Below are 16,411 nucleotides of genomic sequence, written 5' to 3' on the forward strand. Positions count from 1 at the left end.
ATAGACATAACATCTCTGTATCTGTGTCATGATGGCGTCTGTGGGCAGCTCCATTGAGGCATCATGAAATAGTCCATTTTCTTCTTCACAAGTAAAATTCATTGGCTGATCCGTCCTGATGACCCAACTGCCACAACTCTAACTGGGGCATCAGGTCATGCTGACCGGATCATCAGGAGGGATCAGCATATGAAGTTGGAAGTCCCGCCCAGTTGACTAAATCAAAATGGCTAAAGTCCTCAATGGCGCTGCCCATGCTAACACATTCTATTGGCCATACAACTCTATGGCCAGGGCATAGGTTTGGTTAGGTTTCAATTATAAATCAATCCTAATGTGACTTGGATTTAACCCCTTCAGTGTTAACAAAAAACAACTGCAACAACAGCAAAAACATAAGCAATACAACACATCTTCACCAATCAGTTCACAGCCAGCCAGCTTGTGTGTGTGTGTGTATTTCTGTTCAACCTAACAAGATTTTCTGATTTATCTTCAAGAAGACTCTGCGTTCCAGAGAGGTTTCGGTTCGGTTTCTCAAACAAAATGATTTTCTCCAAGAACGCTTGGTATACAGAGACAGAAACCAAATCTAGTGCCACAGGACACATCTTTAGATATACAGTCATACTGTCTTAACTTCCTTGGGATAGGGGGCAGCATTTTCACTTTTGGATGAATAGCATGTCCAGAGTAAACTGCCTACTACTCTGTCCCAGATGCTAATATATGCATATTATTATTCGTATTGGATAGAAAACTGTCCGACGCTTCTAAAACTGTTTAAATGATGTCTGGGAGTATAACAGAACTCATATGGCAGGCAAAAACCCGAGAAGAAATCCAATCAGGAAGTGGGAAATCTGAGGTTTGTTGTTTTTTAACTCAGCCCCTATCGAATACACAGTGGGATATGGGTTATTTTGCACTTCCTAAGGCTTCCACTAGATGTCAACCTTCTTTAGAACGTTGTTTCAGGCTTCTACAGTGAAGGGGGGCCGGATGAGAGCTGTTTGACTAAGGGGTCTGGCAGCAGCCTCGTTCTCAGTCACGCGCATTTCACATGAGAGGTAGCTCTCGTTCCATTGCTTTTCTACAGACAATGGAATTCTCCGGTTGGAACATTATTGAACATTTATGATAAAAACATCCTAAAGATTGATTCTATACTTAGTTTGACAAGTTTCTACGACCTGTAATATAACTTGTTGAACTTTTCGTCCGATTGGACCTGAACGCGCGTTTGGATTTGTTTACCAAATGCCCTAACATAAGAAGCTATTTGGACATAATTGATGGACTTTATGGAACAAATCAAACATATATTGTCGAACTGGGATTCCTGGGAGTGCATTCTGATGAAGATCATCAAAGGTAAGTGAATATTTATAATGCTATTTCTGACTAATGTTGACAGCGCAACATGGCGGATATTTCTTTTGGCTGTTTTGGGCTCTGAGCTCCGTACTCAGATTATGCTTTTTCCTAAAGTTTTTTAAAAATCTGACACAGCGGTTGCATTAAGGAGAAGTTTATCTATATTTCCATGTATAACACATATATATTCATCAACATTTATCGTGAGTATTTCTGTAAATTCATGTGGCTCTCTACTGAACGTAACACGCCAATGTAAAATGAGATTTTTGGATATAAATATGAACTTTACCGAACAAAACATACATGTATTGTGTAACATGAAGTCCTATGAGTGTCATCTGTTGAAGATCATCAAAGGTTAGTGATTCATTTGATCTCTATTTGAGCTTTTTGTGACTCCCCTCTTTGGCTGGAAAAATGGCTGGGTTTTTCTGTGACTTGGTGGAGACCTAACATAATCATTTGTGGAGCTTTAGCTGTAAAGTATTTTTGAAATCAGACACTGTGGCTGTATTAACGAGAATTGTATCTTTAAAATGGTGCCTAATACTTGTATGTTTGAGAAATTTGATTCCATCTCTGTTGAGTGATGTGCCAGAGACACACTTGGGTCATCAGATAAGCTGCTGCAGGGGTTGGATTGAAGTTCGCTCCCAGAGGATTCAGTGTGCATGTGAAGTGCTCACGTAGTGACTTCAGGAGGACCTGTGCCAACTGTTTTGCAATAGTAGTTGACTGTGTGCCTCAAGATTGAGAAGGCACAACACCACATCAGACAGTGGCTGGCTGTCAGATTGAAATTGTTCGGTGTGGATTGCGAACGGCATCAGCGACTTCACAAGCTCTTCTATCTTGACCGAGTCATGCTTCTTGCTCGCCCTCTGATTTCTTCCCTGTTAACTAGTGAAAGTGATGCACAGGCTAGGCCTATTTGAACATTTATCCGCCAGATTCTGAAACTTGAAAACCTCATTAGAAAAAAAGCTTGAAAATACCGTTTGCTTTTTGCACAAAGTTCATGGCTTTTACTATATTTTAGTTAGTTTTGCAGTCAAAGATAATAGTTTCAGTATAGTTTTAGTTTTTCAAATGTTTTTCATTTTTATTTCAGTTTACTAAATTGTTTTTCCAATTGTAGTTTTTATTTTAGTTTCAGTTTTTGTTCACTATAATAACCTTGCCTCCTTGTTTCACCAACCCGCTCCATTTGACTTCCTATTTAATCATTTACAGTGCACTTTGGAAATTATTCAGACCCCTTCCCTTTTTCCATATTTTGTAATATAACAACCTGTAAAATGGATTACATTTTTTTCCTAATCAATCTACACACAATACCCCGTGACGACAAAGTGGAAAATGTTTTTAAAAGATTTTTGTCAAAAATAAAAAACTGAAATACCTTATTTACATAAGTATTCAGACCCTTTGCTATGAGACTCGAAATTGACCTTAGGTGCATCCTGTTTCCATTGATCATCCTTGAGATGTTTCTACAACTTGATTGGAGTCCACCTGTGGTAAATTCAATTGAATGGACATGATTTGGAAAGCACACACCTGTCTATATAAGGTCCCACAGTTAACGGTGCATGTCAGAGCAAAAACCAAGCCATGAGGTCGAAGGAATTGTCCGTAGAGCTCCAAGACAGGATAGTGTTGAGGGGAAGGGTACCAAAAATGTTCTGCAGCATTGAAGGTCCCCAAGAACACAGTGGCCTCCATCATCCTTAAATGGAAGAAGTTTGGAACCACCAAGACTCTTCCTAGAGCTGGCCGCCTGGCCAAACTGAGCAATCGGGGGAGAAGGCTCGGGTCAGAGGTGACCAAGAACCCAATGATCACACTGACAGAGCTCCAGAGCTCCTCTGTGAAGATGGGAGAACCTACCAGAAGGACAACCATCTCTGCAGCACTCCACCAATCAGGCCTTTAAGGTAGAGTGGCCAGACAGAAGCCACTCCTCAGTAAAAGGCACATGATAGTCTGCTTGGAGTTTGCCAAAAGGGACCTAAACGAAAATATTCTCTAGTCTGATGAAACCAAGATTGAACTCTTTGGCCTGAATGCCAAGCATCACATCTGAAGGAAACCTTGCACTAACCCTACGGTGATAAACAGTGGTGGCAGCATCATGCTGTGGGGATGTTTTTCAGCGGAAGGGACTGGGAGACTAGTCAGGATCAAGGAAAGATTAACGGAGCAAAGTACAGGGAGATCCTTGATGAAAACCTGCTCCAGAGTGCTCAGGACCTCAGACTAGGGTGAAGGTTCACCTTCCAACAGGACAACGAACCTAAGCACACAGCCAAGACAACACTGGAGTGGCTTCGGGACAAGTCTCTGAATGTCCTTGAGTGACCCAGCCAGAGCCCGGACTTGATCCCGATCGAACATCTCTGGAGAGAGCTGAAAATTGCTGTGCAGCAATGCTCCCCATCCAACCTAACAGAGCTTGAGAGGATCTGCAGACAAGAATGGGAGAAACTCCCCATTTACAGGTGTGCCAAGCTTGTAGCATCATACCCAAGAAGACTCGAGGCTGTAATTGCTGCCAAAGGTGCTTCAACAAAGTACTGATTAAAGGTTCTGAATACTTATGTAAATGTGATATTTAAGTTTTTTATTTTCGATACATTTGCAAAAAAATATACAATAACTGTTTTTGCTTTGTCATTGTAGGGTATTGTGTGTAGTGAATCAAATATATTATTGAATCAATTTTAGAATAAGGATGTAATGTAATAAAATGTGGAAAAAGTCAGAATGCACTGGATGTCAGTGAAGAAGGCCGTCTAAATTCCATGGATCCCTGTGGGATTCCTGGGTCAGACATCACAACTCACCACTCTAGGCCAGCTTCCCGGCAGAGCTGGGCTCTGAGGCTGAATCACATAGCTCATTGTGCTCCGCAGTTCTTTTGATGAGAGATTTTTTTTGAAGGTCATAGTTAATCACTTTAAATCAGGCTAGAGGAATGGCTATCTGTGTAAGCAGGTTCAGGGGTGGGTGGGTGGACGAACCTCACGACATGCAGACCAAAGTGCTGAGCAGAATTCTTTGCCATTGTTTTAAATGGCTAGTGAGCTTGGCCATTCAAACTCGAAAGTCATTACCTCACACAAATACTTTCATGTGTTACTTTCATCAACAATACATCAATATTTCAAGTCATTGTGCTACATAATAGTTTGTATTAAACTCTCCATTCTCTCTCCCGTCTCGTCCCTCCTCAGTTATGTGGGCCGTGTTGTGGGTAACGGCCTTCAGGCCCAGAAAAACAACCCAGAGATCAAGGTCCGCAGCATCGACCCCATCCTGGTGGGAGCTAGAGACAGACTAGAACATTTCAAACGGGTATGTCTCACTACCACCGTTTCTCCTTCCGTTTGACATGTGACTGTAAACTTGACCACTGATGACACCAAAATGTCAGTCACATACCATTCTGATACTTCTTCTGCAAACTTAATCATATTCCTATTTCAGGTTTGGACAGAAATGTTGTATGAGGACAAGTGTTGGAGTTGTATTCAGGGCAATTATCTGCAGGCATATGGATGTATCACACATCTCTAGTATGCAAACAGCTGTGTGTCTCAGGGCCATGCCTGTTGCACTATATTATCAAAGATACTGGTAACCAACCCAAGATATCACATCGGCATTGTTTCCAATGGGAGCAAATGAAGCATAGTGGGCAGAATAAGCAAGGAGGTGGGCAAGGCATGTGTTTCCATATTTACGTTTGGGAACAACTTTCTGTAAATTGTGTGTGTGAAATACAGTGGGGCAAAAAAGTACTTAGTCAGCCACCAATTGTGCAAGTTCTCCCACTTAAAAAGATGAGAGAGGCCTGTAATTTTCATCATAGGTACACTTCAACTATGACAGACAAAATGAGAAGAAAAACAAATCCAGAAAATCACATTGTAGGATTTTTAATGAATTTATTTGCAAATTATGGTGGAAAATAAGTATTTGGTCAATAACAAAAGTTTATCTCAATACTTTGTTATATACCCTTTGTTGGCAATGATGTTTTCTGTAAGTCTACACAAGGTTTTCACACACTGTTGCTGGTATTTTGGCCCATTCCTCCATGTGGATCTCCTCTAGAGCAGTGATGTTTTGGGGCTGTTGCTGGGCAACACGAACTTTCAACTCCCTCCAAAGATTTTCTATGGTGTTGAGATCTGGAGACTGGCTAGGCCACTCCAGGACCTTGAAATGCTTCTTACGAAGCCACTCCTTCGTTGCCTGGGCGGTGTGTTTGGGATCATTGTCATGCTGAAAGACCCAGCCACGCTTCATCTTCAATGCCCTTTCTGATTAAAGGAGGTTTTCACTCAAAATCTCACGATACATGGCCCCATTCATTCTTTCCTTTACACGGATCAGTCGTCCTGGTCCCTTTGCAGAAAAACATCCCCAAAGCATGATGTTTCCACCCCCATGTTTCACAGTAGGTATGGTGTTCTTTGGATGCAAAACAGCATTCTTTGTCCTCCAACACGACGAGTTGAGTTTTTACCAAAAGGTTATATTTTGGTTTCATCTGACCATATGACATTCTCCCAATCTTCTTCTGGATCATCCAAATGCTCTCTAGCAAACTTCAGACGGGCCTGGACATGTACTGGCTTAAGCAGGGGGACACGTCTGGCACTGCAGGATTTGTGTCCCTGGCGGCGTAGTGTGTTACTGATGGTAGGATTTGTTACTTTGGTCCCAGCTCTCTGCAGGTCATTCACTAGGTGTCCCCCGTGTGGTTCTGAAATTTTTGCTCACCGTTCTTGTAATCATTTTTCTCACCCACGGGGTGAGATCTTGCGTGGAGCCCCAGATCGAGGAAGATTATCAGTGGTTTTGTATGTCTTCCATTTCCTAATAATTGCTCCCACAGTTGATTTCTTCAAACCAAGCTGCTTACCTATTGCAGATGCAGTCTTCCCAGCCTTGTGCAGGTCTACAATTTTGTTTCTGGTGTCCTTTGACAGCTCTTTGGTCTTGGCCATAGTGGAGTTCGGAGTGTGACTGTTTGAGGTTGTGGACAGGTGTCTTTTATAATGATAACAAGTTCAAACAGATGCCATTAATACAGGTAATGAGTGGAGGACAGAGGAGCCTCTTAAAGAAGAAGTTACAGGTCTGTGAGAGCCAGAAATCTTGCTTGTTTGTAGGTGACCAAATACTTATTTTCCACCATAATTTGCAAATAAATTCATTCAAATTCCTACAATGTGATTTTCTGGATTTTTTTCTCTCTCATTTTGTCTGTCATAGTTGAAGTGTACCTATGATGAAAATTACAGGCCTCTCTCATCTTTTTAAGTGAAAGAACTTGCACAATTGGTGGCTGACAAAATATTTTTTGCCCCACTGTAACTAAATTAGTCATTGCACTCCTTCTAAACGACAAAGGGTTAAGTTTATAACGTGTACTCTGTTCGTAACAGATTCTAGTTTGGGGAAAAGATTGAATTGAGATCAACTGTTTTATCGAAGAAAATGAGCAGAATGTCAGCCAAGTTTAATCTAACTCCATTTTCTCACACTTCCACCACTGGACTTCCTCACGTTACAATATTTGGTGTTGAGTGGAAGTTCCATAGAGATGCTTCAAATTTATACATCCTGTGAGACATCTGTCTCCTTCTTCTGTCTGTGATATTATGTTGGTTGATGTCTCTGAGTTAACATTGGACCTGGGCCTACTGTACTTTCTGTCTGGTCACACGCTCTCATCTGGGCCCATGGCACTGGGATGCACCAGGTCAGAGGTCACAGATGGCGTGTCGTCACTGAAATGGTGACTGTAATGCCTCCAGGGATAGCTGCTCCCCATCATGTGAAAGAGGGATTAAGAGGTGATGAATAGGCAGACCGGTGTATGCAGAGTGACACACCCATGGTAAAGGGAATAGGGGAGTTTACATCCTTTCCACTTAGATGCTGTTCACACCAGTCATGGTAAATAGCTTTGTGTGTTATTAGACATTTTTTTATATGCCTTTTTTATTGCTCTGTACAAATCATGCCATTGGAGGGGATTCAGACGTGCGTCTCTGGAGGACTGAGAGAGAGGAACAGCCATCCAACTAGCTCAAAGGCCTGTGGACATGCCAGACAAATCTGACCAAACTGTCCTCGTGGACCCATCACAGATACTTAGATAGATATTAAATCAGCCAGTTGCACCCCTTAACCGCTCAGGCATTCACTGTGAGAATGGAACAAAATAACCCACCAATGCATCATAGATAAAGGACCTCAATGCAAAGCATCTTAGATCATGGAGGAGGCTGTGGGATCAGCGAGGCAGGAAGGAGGGGTCACACAGTGTTCTGTATGTTTTATTCAGTAAATTATTCTAATCCTGTCTGGCTGCGACCTCCTCCCTCCTCCCCCTTCCTCTGCTGTGTTTGTCTCTGGGGTAATTGGTGGTGTCTCGGGGGCCTGGCCTTGTGCAAACAGCCCTGTCCCTCGGATAGATGCAGTGTGAACCCAGAGCTCTTAATGGCTGGATGCCCATGGAAGCGCCAGCGATTTCACAGCTGGAAGAATCTGTCCCTCAGCGACATGAGGATAGACATTGCATAGGAGTTGCATTATGTCTGTTTCATAATGTTTTCTGCTTATGCCATTCCCTACACCTCGAAGTCTAAGAGTTCAAATAATGTTTTAGCTGTTGACCAAGGTGAGTGCTTAGAGCTGGAGGTGGGTATTTCTTTAGGTCTTCAACCTGAGGAACAGTGTACCAATTCAACACTTCAGTAGATACAGAAGAGACACAAGTAGCATTGAAGCCAGATTATTGTTATGTAAATGTCCTTTAACCTAAATGTTCCTTGAGCTAGAAGCCAAAACAAATTTCCCCTCAGCCTCTCTGGAGAGGCTTTATGCAGACTGCAGAGTCAGAGGCGCTCAGGGAATAGTCCCTCCTTGCCTGGCCGGTCTGCCAGGAGCTCTGTTCTGACCTTTGTGGGGCTGAAAAGTTACCAGTAGGGCTGTGACGATACCAGTATCGCAAAAAAACATTTAATTGAACATTTTTAAACACGAGGCTGACCAAACTTTTTAGTCCTTTAAATACCTGATGTATGTAAAATATTGTGTTCTATAGCTTGGAAAATACATGTCACCCAGGATGACAACATAATGATGCTTGTTTCCAACATTAGGGCTGTTTTCCTAAAGAAGTTATATCCGCTCCGTGATTTGTTTCCTTGCCACGATACTAATGAGTATCGCGATACTGGTATCATCCCGGCTCTAGCTACCAGACCCGTTGAGTCCTGTTGTGCTGTGTTTGTGTCTCTCCCCCAAACTCTACCCACTGTCTCTCTCTGTCACTCTCTTTCGCTCTCTCTGGTACTATATTTTTCGGAAATTCTTTCTTTTCATTGCACATTCGTTTTCCTTTCTCTCTTTAACCGTTGTCTTGTCTATCACTCAGAGTTATGGTATTGTCTCGCTTTGTTAGAAGTGTCCTAACAGGGCTCTATGTGCCCAAAATCTTTATCTAAAGTTGGTCAGTGTTGTACAGATAAAGGTTTTAATCTTTAGCCAACATTATTCACAATTACTATATTCTGGTTGAGTCAATTCTTAGGTTATCTGGAGCCAGTTTGAAGCAGAGTATACCCTGTGAAGCCATCAGATCACCTCCCATGCTTTGTGTGAGAGCAAGGATTCCCCTGTTATCACCCCAGACTAATTCGATAAGCAATGACCATGTCGGCTGTTAGCGGGGAGTTGTAAAAAGAGGGATACTTGGTGTCCAGCCCATTGTTCCAGATGTTTCTGGGAGGGGAAATCGGGGAGAGAGAGAGGAGAGGCACACAGCTCATCTGGCCCTCTGGGAGCCATTTCACTTCACTTCTGTCTCTTATTACTTCATTAAAAGCAGACGTGACTGGGTTTGTTTCTGTGGGCCGGCCCAGCCTGGCCCAAACAGAGCAGGCTGTCTCTTCAAAGCAGCCAGAGGCTGGGAACATCTATCAGAGAGGTGGGGAGGGGAGTGGAAACCTAAGGAGTCAATGTAAGCACTTTGAGGTGGCTAAGAGCTCAATGTGAGAGAGAAAAGTGATTTACAGGATTACATGTGTTTTATGGCCGCTGTACCTGAGGGGAGAGAGAATGTTCACAACGTTCACAGCCAGTGCCAGTGTGCTTGTTTTTCTAACCCTGACTGGGACCCTGCTCGCCTCTATAACTAACAAATCACACGCAAGAGATTATATTATGACTGTTGGATTTTCCCATGTGTACCTAGGTTAATTTGAAAGGGAGGAATCTTCCGCCCCAAAGAAGGATCTCATTTGATTTCCTGAAGAAGGCATTAACCTTCCTTTTTGGAGTTTATTTCAAATGTCCTCTACTTTGAAATAATAAAGAATCCTCCATGGATTTCAGAAAGCCTGGATTTATTTGCTGTGATAGCTGCTCTGGTGAGGTCGAAGTCGAGGCTTGATCTGGCTGACATTGCATTGGTTCCTTTTGACCCGGTCTGGACCAGAATCATGTTCTGAATAATACAGGAAATACACTGTGGGTTTTCACAACATTGCAGCATCTGTCTTAAAACATTAGCTATGTTGGCCTAGCCAAGTGTCTATCATAGTACAGCATAAAATCCCGAGATAACAATGTGGAGAGAGAGAGAGAGAGAGATATTCGCAAAACAAATACGAGAAAATTCTGCAGTTGAAATCAGTTCTTGACTGTTTATCCCAGTTGGTGGGTCAATTAATCATGTGGAATTAGCATCATTGAAAAGCACACTCAGCAAATTGAGGTTGAGGCTGACTACTTTTCCACAGTTCTCTTTTTTCTATGATAATTTATGCATGAGATTTATCTTCTACGATCAAGTAATGTGCACGCTCCCCGTGCCCTGTAGGTTTTCTCATTAAAAATGATTTATGTATCATCTTTTAGTTATTAAGATTTGTAAGATATATGTATTTTTGTGCATGACAATATTTCCTTTTTTGTCTGTTTAAATATTACTGACTAGCCATGAGACTGGGGGTGTAACGGTTCATCAAACCCACAGTTCCGTATGTACAGTATCAGACCTCAGGATAAGACCCAGATGCAGAGAGTTTGAATCACAGATGTTTATTAACAAAACAGGGGGCAGGCAGATGACAGGTCAAGGGCAGGCAGAGGTCAGTAATCCAGGGCAGAGTCAGAAAGGTACAGAACGGCAGGCAGGGTCAGGGTCAGGACAGGCAGAGGTCAGTAATCCAGGGCAGAGTCAATAAGGTACAGAACGGCAGGCAGGCTCAGAGTCAGGACAGGCAGAGGTCAGTAATCCAGGGCAGAGTCAATAAGGTACAGAACAGCAGGCAGGCTCAGAGTCAGGACAGGCAGAGGTCAGTAATCCAGGGCAGTGTCAGACAGGTACAGAACGGCAGGCAGGCTCAGGGTCAGGACAGGCAGAGGTCAGTAATCCAGGGCAGTGTCAGACAGGTACAGAACGGCAGGCAGGCTCAGGGTCAGGACAGGCAGAGGTCAGTAATCCAGGGCAGTGTCAGACAGGTACAGAACGGCAGGCAGGCTCAGGGTCAGGACAGGTGAAACAGATCAGGGTGTAACATACATTGTCTTCAGAAAGTGTTTCTTGACTTTTTCCACATTATGTTGTGTTACAGCCTGAATTTCAAATGGAATTAATTCTGATTGTTTTGTCACTGGCCTACCCCCATAATGTCAAAGTGGAATTATGTTTTTCAAAATGTTTACAAATTAATTTAAAATTAAATGCTGAGATGTCTTGAGGCAATAAATTCAGGAGTAAAAATGTGCTAAACAACTCACATAATAAGTTGCATGGACTCACTCTGTGTGCAATATTAGTGTGTAACACTAATATTTTTGAATGACTACCTTCATTTTTGAATGACTATTTTAATTTCTGAATAACTACCTTATCTCTGTAAGGTCCTTCAGTCGAGCAGTGAATTTCAAACACAGATTCACACCACAAAGACCAGAGAGGTTTTCCAATGCCTTGCAAAGAAGGGCATCTTTAGGGTATTGTGTGTAGATGGGTGAGATTTTTTTATTTATTTAATCCATTTTGAATCCACGCTGTAACACAACAAAATGTGGAATAAGTCATGCGATATTAATACTTACTTGCCGCTTTTTGGGGTCACAGTTTGGTTTCGGTACAGCACGAAAATTAAATGCCATTCACAATGCTCCTGGCATTGTCTGATGCCGCGTTTTGAACCACGTAGAAGTCGGAAATACCAGTTGGATGCATTCATGTGATTTGAACTTGTTGAGAAACACTAATTGGCTAATGGCCAACAAGCTGCCTCAACCATCAACTAAATGTACAGCTATCATGCTTGTAAACAAATTATAGAGTTCAGAAACCACATTAATAGATTACTTTTTATAATGTTTTGTTTTAGGATTTAACTACCAGAAATGACATTTCCTTGGTAGGTGACATCAGAGGTCAACATGTAGGAGAAGTGGGTGCTAAGGATGATAGACGAGTTTCCCAGTAGTAATTACCAGTTGGAGGGTCGTTCAAATGGATTTATGTAATGTGATTGGCTATCACTGTTAAGTAAGCACAACACAGGGTGCATTGGCCAATTCATTGAACATTTTGGCTTTGGCTTGCTTATATAGAGTGGGTACTATCTGTTTGCTGAAATGGGTGGAAGAGGGAAGTTTGTAAAGTGGCTCGAGAACTTTCACGAGGGGCTGCCTGAAACCCCCTATTCTCAATCACAGAAAATGGGGACATATACATGACTATAAACCAAAGGCTGTAAAAAATATAAACATAGCCTTATTATCACTCTTGTAATTTATTTGGCCCGGTCAGAATCAGCTGCTTGAATGCAGAGGGGTAGACAATGTGTTGTTGTGACTTTGTGTTTCCAACTTGCACCGGTATACTGGGGTGATGTTGGCGTAAATCGTACAGAACTAGTTCCTGGCTGCGCCTCCCAAAAGGACAGTTTGAAATGCTCCAGTTAAGATTTTAATTTTGATTAACATACGCATAGGCTTTAGTTGTTTGAACGGAAGAGCCTGAAATTTTTTTTCAGCTCAGATTTATTCAAGAGGTATAGGCCAGCGTAGACATAACCTAGTGTTTTTTTTATATTCATTCGGGTACACAGTGAGGACCATTTGGTAAGAATAGGTGCCACCCCTACAGGTGACCCATGAGTCTTAAATACCTACATATGTGAGTCTGCCAACACACACTCGCACACACATACATTAAGTTAGAATAAAAGCCCCCACCAATAGGTTTGTTGAGTCCCTCTAGGATGGTTGATGAGAGAGCTTTTTCAGTAATTCTTCATGAACAGACTAGCAGAGGTTTTAATGAGCTAACACTGTTGTTATGAAGAGCATCCATCCTACAAAAAAAGCAAATTAAGAAGCAATCACAAACACAGGAAGCCAATTAATGGTACCGTAAAGGCTTAATGTTCTCCAGACATACACATATAGATGGGTATAATCACCATATAGATGTGTACAATCACACACACACACACACACACACACACACACACACACACACACACACACACACACACACAATTGCTGTCATGCAATTAGCATGTTTGATGCTGATGTGATTCTATGTGAACACACAGCGCAGTGTAAAGTAAAGTACAAAGTACAGCCTGCTCATGTGTTATTACACGACCTAGTACTAGTACCAATTGTCCCAGTGGGTATCATACAATATTCATTTGAAAGGAGACATTAAACATGTAATTATAATAAAACCAGAAGATTATGATATGGAGAGAGGTAAAGTTTGAGCAAGATAGGTATAGAGCGATTGAATAAGGAATTTGTAGGCCTATACGATTGCAATGACACCTCAGAAGATCCCAGATCCAGGTCTTTTGTGTTTTCCAGACCTTTTCAATGACATTCCAAGACAAGACAATACAATATGCTCACATTCAGATTTTCAGAGTGATTTCCAACAGAGCAGTACAAATGAATATACTATTCGAAAAAGACAATCACTTGTTAGTGTAAAATATGAATGTAGCCACATACAAATCAAATCTAATCAAATCAAATTTATTTGTCACATACACATGGTTAGCAGATGTTAGTGCGAGTGTAGCGAAATGCTTGTGCTTCTAGTTCCGACAATGCAGTAATAACCAACAAGTAATCTAGCTAACAATTCCAAAACTACTACCTTATAGACACAAGTGTAAGGGGATAAAGAATATGTACATAAGATATATGAATGAGTGATGGTACAGAGCGGCATAGGCAAGATACAGTAGATGGTATTGAGTGCAGTATATACATATGAGATGAGTATGTAAACAAAGTGGCATAATTAAAGTGGCTAGTGATACATGTATTACATAAGGATGCAGTAGATGATATAGAGTACAGTATATACGTATACATATGAGATGAATAATGTAGGGTATGTAAACATTACAGAACCAGTCAAAAGTTTGGACACACCTACTCATTCTACAATGTACAATAATAGTGAAGACATCAAAACTATAGTAACCAAGGAAGTGTTAAACAAATCAAAATATTTGGTATATTTGAGATTCTTCAAAGTAGCCACCCTATGCCTTGATGGAAGCTTTGCAAACTATTGGCATTCTCTCAACCAATTCACTTGGAATGTTTTTCTTACAGTCTTGAAGGAGTTCCCACATATGTAGAGCACTTGTTGGCTGCTTTTCCTTCACTCTGCGGTCCAACTCATCCCTAACCATCTCAATTGGGTTGAGGTCGGGTGATTGTGGAGGCCAGGTCATCTGATGCAGCAGTCCATCACTCTCCTTCTTGGTCAAATAGCCCTTACACAGCCTAGAGGTGTGTTGGGTCATTGTCTTGTTGAAAAACAAATGATAGTCCCACTAAGCGCAAAGAAGATGGAATGGTGTATTGCTGCAGAATGCTGTTAGCCATGCTGGTTAAGTGTGCCTTGAATTCTAAATAAATCACTAACAGTGTCACCAGCAAAGCACCCCACACCATCACACCTCCTCCTCCATGCTTCACAGTGTGAACTACACATGAGGGGTCATCCGTTCACCTACTCTGCATCTCACAAAGACACAGCGGTTGGAACCAAAAATCTCAAATTTCCACCCGTCTAATGTCCATTGCTTGTGTTTATTCGACCAAGCATGTCTTATCTTCTTTTTGGTGTCCTTTAGTTGTGGTTTCTTTGCAGCAATATGACAATGAAGGCCTGATTCACACAGTCTCCTCTGAACAGTTAATGTTGAGATGTGTCTGTTACTTGAACTGAGTGAAGCTGTCACGCCTGCTCCCGCTCTCCCTCCATGGCGCTCTAGGGTGCCAGGCTGCCCAATATTATGCACTCCTGCCACCATCATTACGCAGACCTGCTTCCCTCGTCACGCGCTTCAGCGATTCATTGCACTTACCTGGACTCAATCACCTGTGCTATTTCCTCCCCTATATCTCTCTGTTCCCCAGCTCTGTTCCCCGCTTCAGCATTAATTGTCGTATGTCGTTGTGTTTCCTGGTTCTGACGCTGTTCCTTTCCTGTTCCATGTCTGTGCTATATTAAATGCTCACTCTCCGTATCTGCTTGTCTACTCCAGCGTCGGTTCTTACAGAAGCATTTATTTGGGCTGAAATTTCTGATGCTGGGAACTCTAACTTATCCTCTGCAGCATAGGTAACTATTGGTCTTACTTTCCTGTGGTGGACCTCATGGGAGCCAGTTTCATCATAGCACTTAATGGTTTTTGAGACTACACTTGAAGAAACTTTCAAAGTTCTTGAAATTTTTGCGCATTGGCTGATGCCTTAAAGTAATGATGGACTATTGTTTCTCTTTCCTTATTTGAGCGGTTCTTGCCATAATATGGACTTGGTCTTTTACCAAAAGGGCTATCTTCTGTATACCACCCCTACTTTGTCACAACACAACTGATTGGCTCAAACGCATTAAGAAATTCCACAATTTAACTTTTAACAAGGCACACCTGTTAATTGAAATGCATTCCAGGTGACTACCTCATGAAGCTGGTTGAGAGAATACCAATAATGTGCAAAGCTGTCAAGGCAAAGGTGCTACTTTAAGGAATATAAAATACAGTTGAAGTCGGAAGTTTACATACACTTGGGTTGGAGTCAACAAGGCACATCTGTTAATTGAAATGCATTCCAGGTCACCACAGTACCTCATGAAGCTGGTTGAGAGAGTGACTCCCGAGTGGCGCAGCGGTCTAAGGCACTGCATCTCAGTGCTAGAGGCATCACTACAGACCCTGGTTTGATTCCAGGTTGTATCAGAACTGGCCATGATTGGGAGTCCCATAGGGCGGCGCACAATTGGCCCAGCGTCATTAGGGTTTGGCCGGGGTACGCCGTCATTGTAACTAAGAATTTGTTCTTAATTGACTTTTCTTGTTAAATAAAGTTTAAATAAATAAAAAAGACAATCCCAAGAGTGTGCAAAGCTGTTATCAAGGGTGGCTACTTTGAAGAATATAAAATATATTTAGATTTGTTTAACTCCTTTTTTTGTTACTACATGATTCAATGTGTTATTTCATAGTATTTATGTCTTTACTATTATTCTACAATGTAGAAAATAGTAAAAATAAAGAAAAACCTTGGAATGAGTAGGCGTGTTCAAACTTTTGACTGGTTCTGTAGGTAGAGGTCAATCAGTCGCAGCTACGTTGCCGTGGTTCCTCTCTTACACAACATGTAATTGATTTAAAGCCATATATAATTAATGAGCCTTCTGAGTTGATTAGGCCATAGACACAGCCGGGGACATTTAATTGTCTTTTTTCAACTCCTTCACTTCTAGCCCTTATGCAACCACAATCTAGCTACAGTATCTCTCCACACAACGTTTAACTGCAGCCAATCGTTTTTCTCCGTGAACTCATGAATATGGCTATTAAATTAGACTTTTCATTTGTGGAAATGTAATTATATTATAAAAGGTTTAATGTGCTTATCACACCTCACAGGGTCTCAATGTAGTGGGACT

General features: G+C 41.7%; 1 protein-coding gene across 1 annotated transcript in view; it reads left to right on the forward strand.

Annotated features, from left to right (window-relative positions):
- LOC115144981 (glypican-5-like) overlaps window positions 1-16,411 on the forward strand; it is a 110,769-nt gene that overhangs the window by 43,196 nt on the left and 51,162 nt on the right. Inside the window, exon 6 of the mRNA XM_065002792.1 lies at window positions 4,617-4,737. Within this exon, the coding sequence (XP_064858864.1) occupies window positions 4,617-4,737 (121 nt within the window). The remainder of the gene's footprint in view (window positions 1-4,616; window positions 4,738-16,411) is intronic.

This window comes from Oncorhynchus nerka, linkage group LG17 (assembly GCF_034236695.1).
Source record: "Oncorhynchus nerka isolate Pitt River linkage group LG17, Oner_Uvic_2.0, whole genome shotgun sequence".
In the NCBI taxonomy this organism is placed as follows: domain Eukaryota; kingdom Metazoa; phylum Chordata; class Actinopteri; order Salmoniformes; family Salmonidae; genus Oncorhynchus; species Oncorhynchus nerka.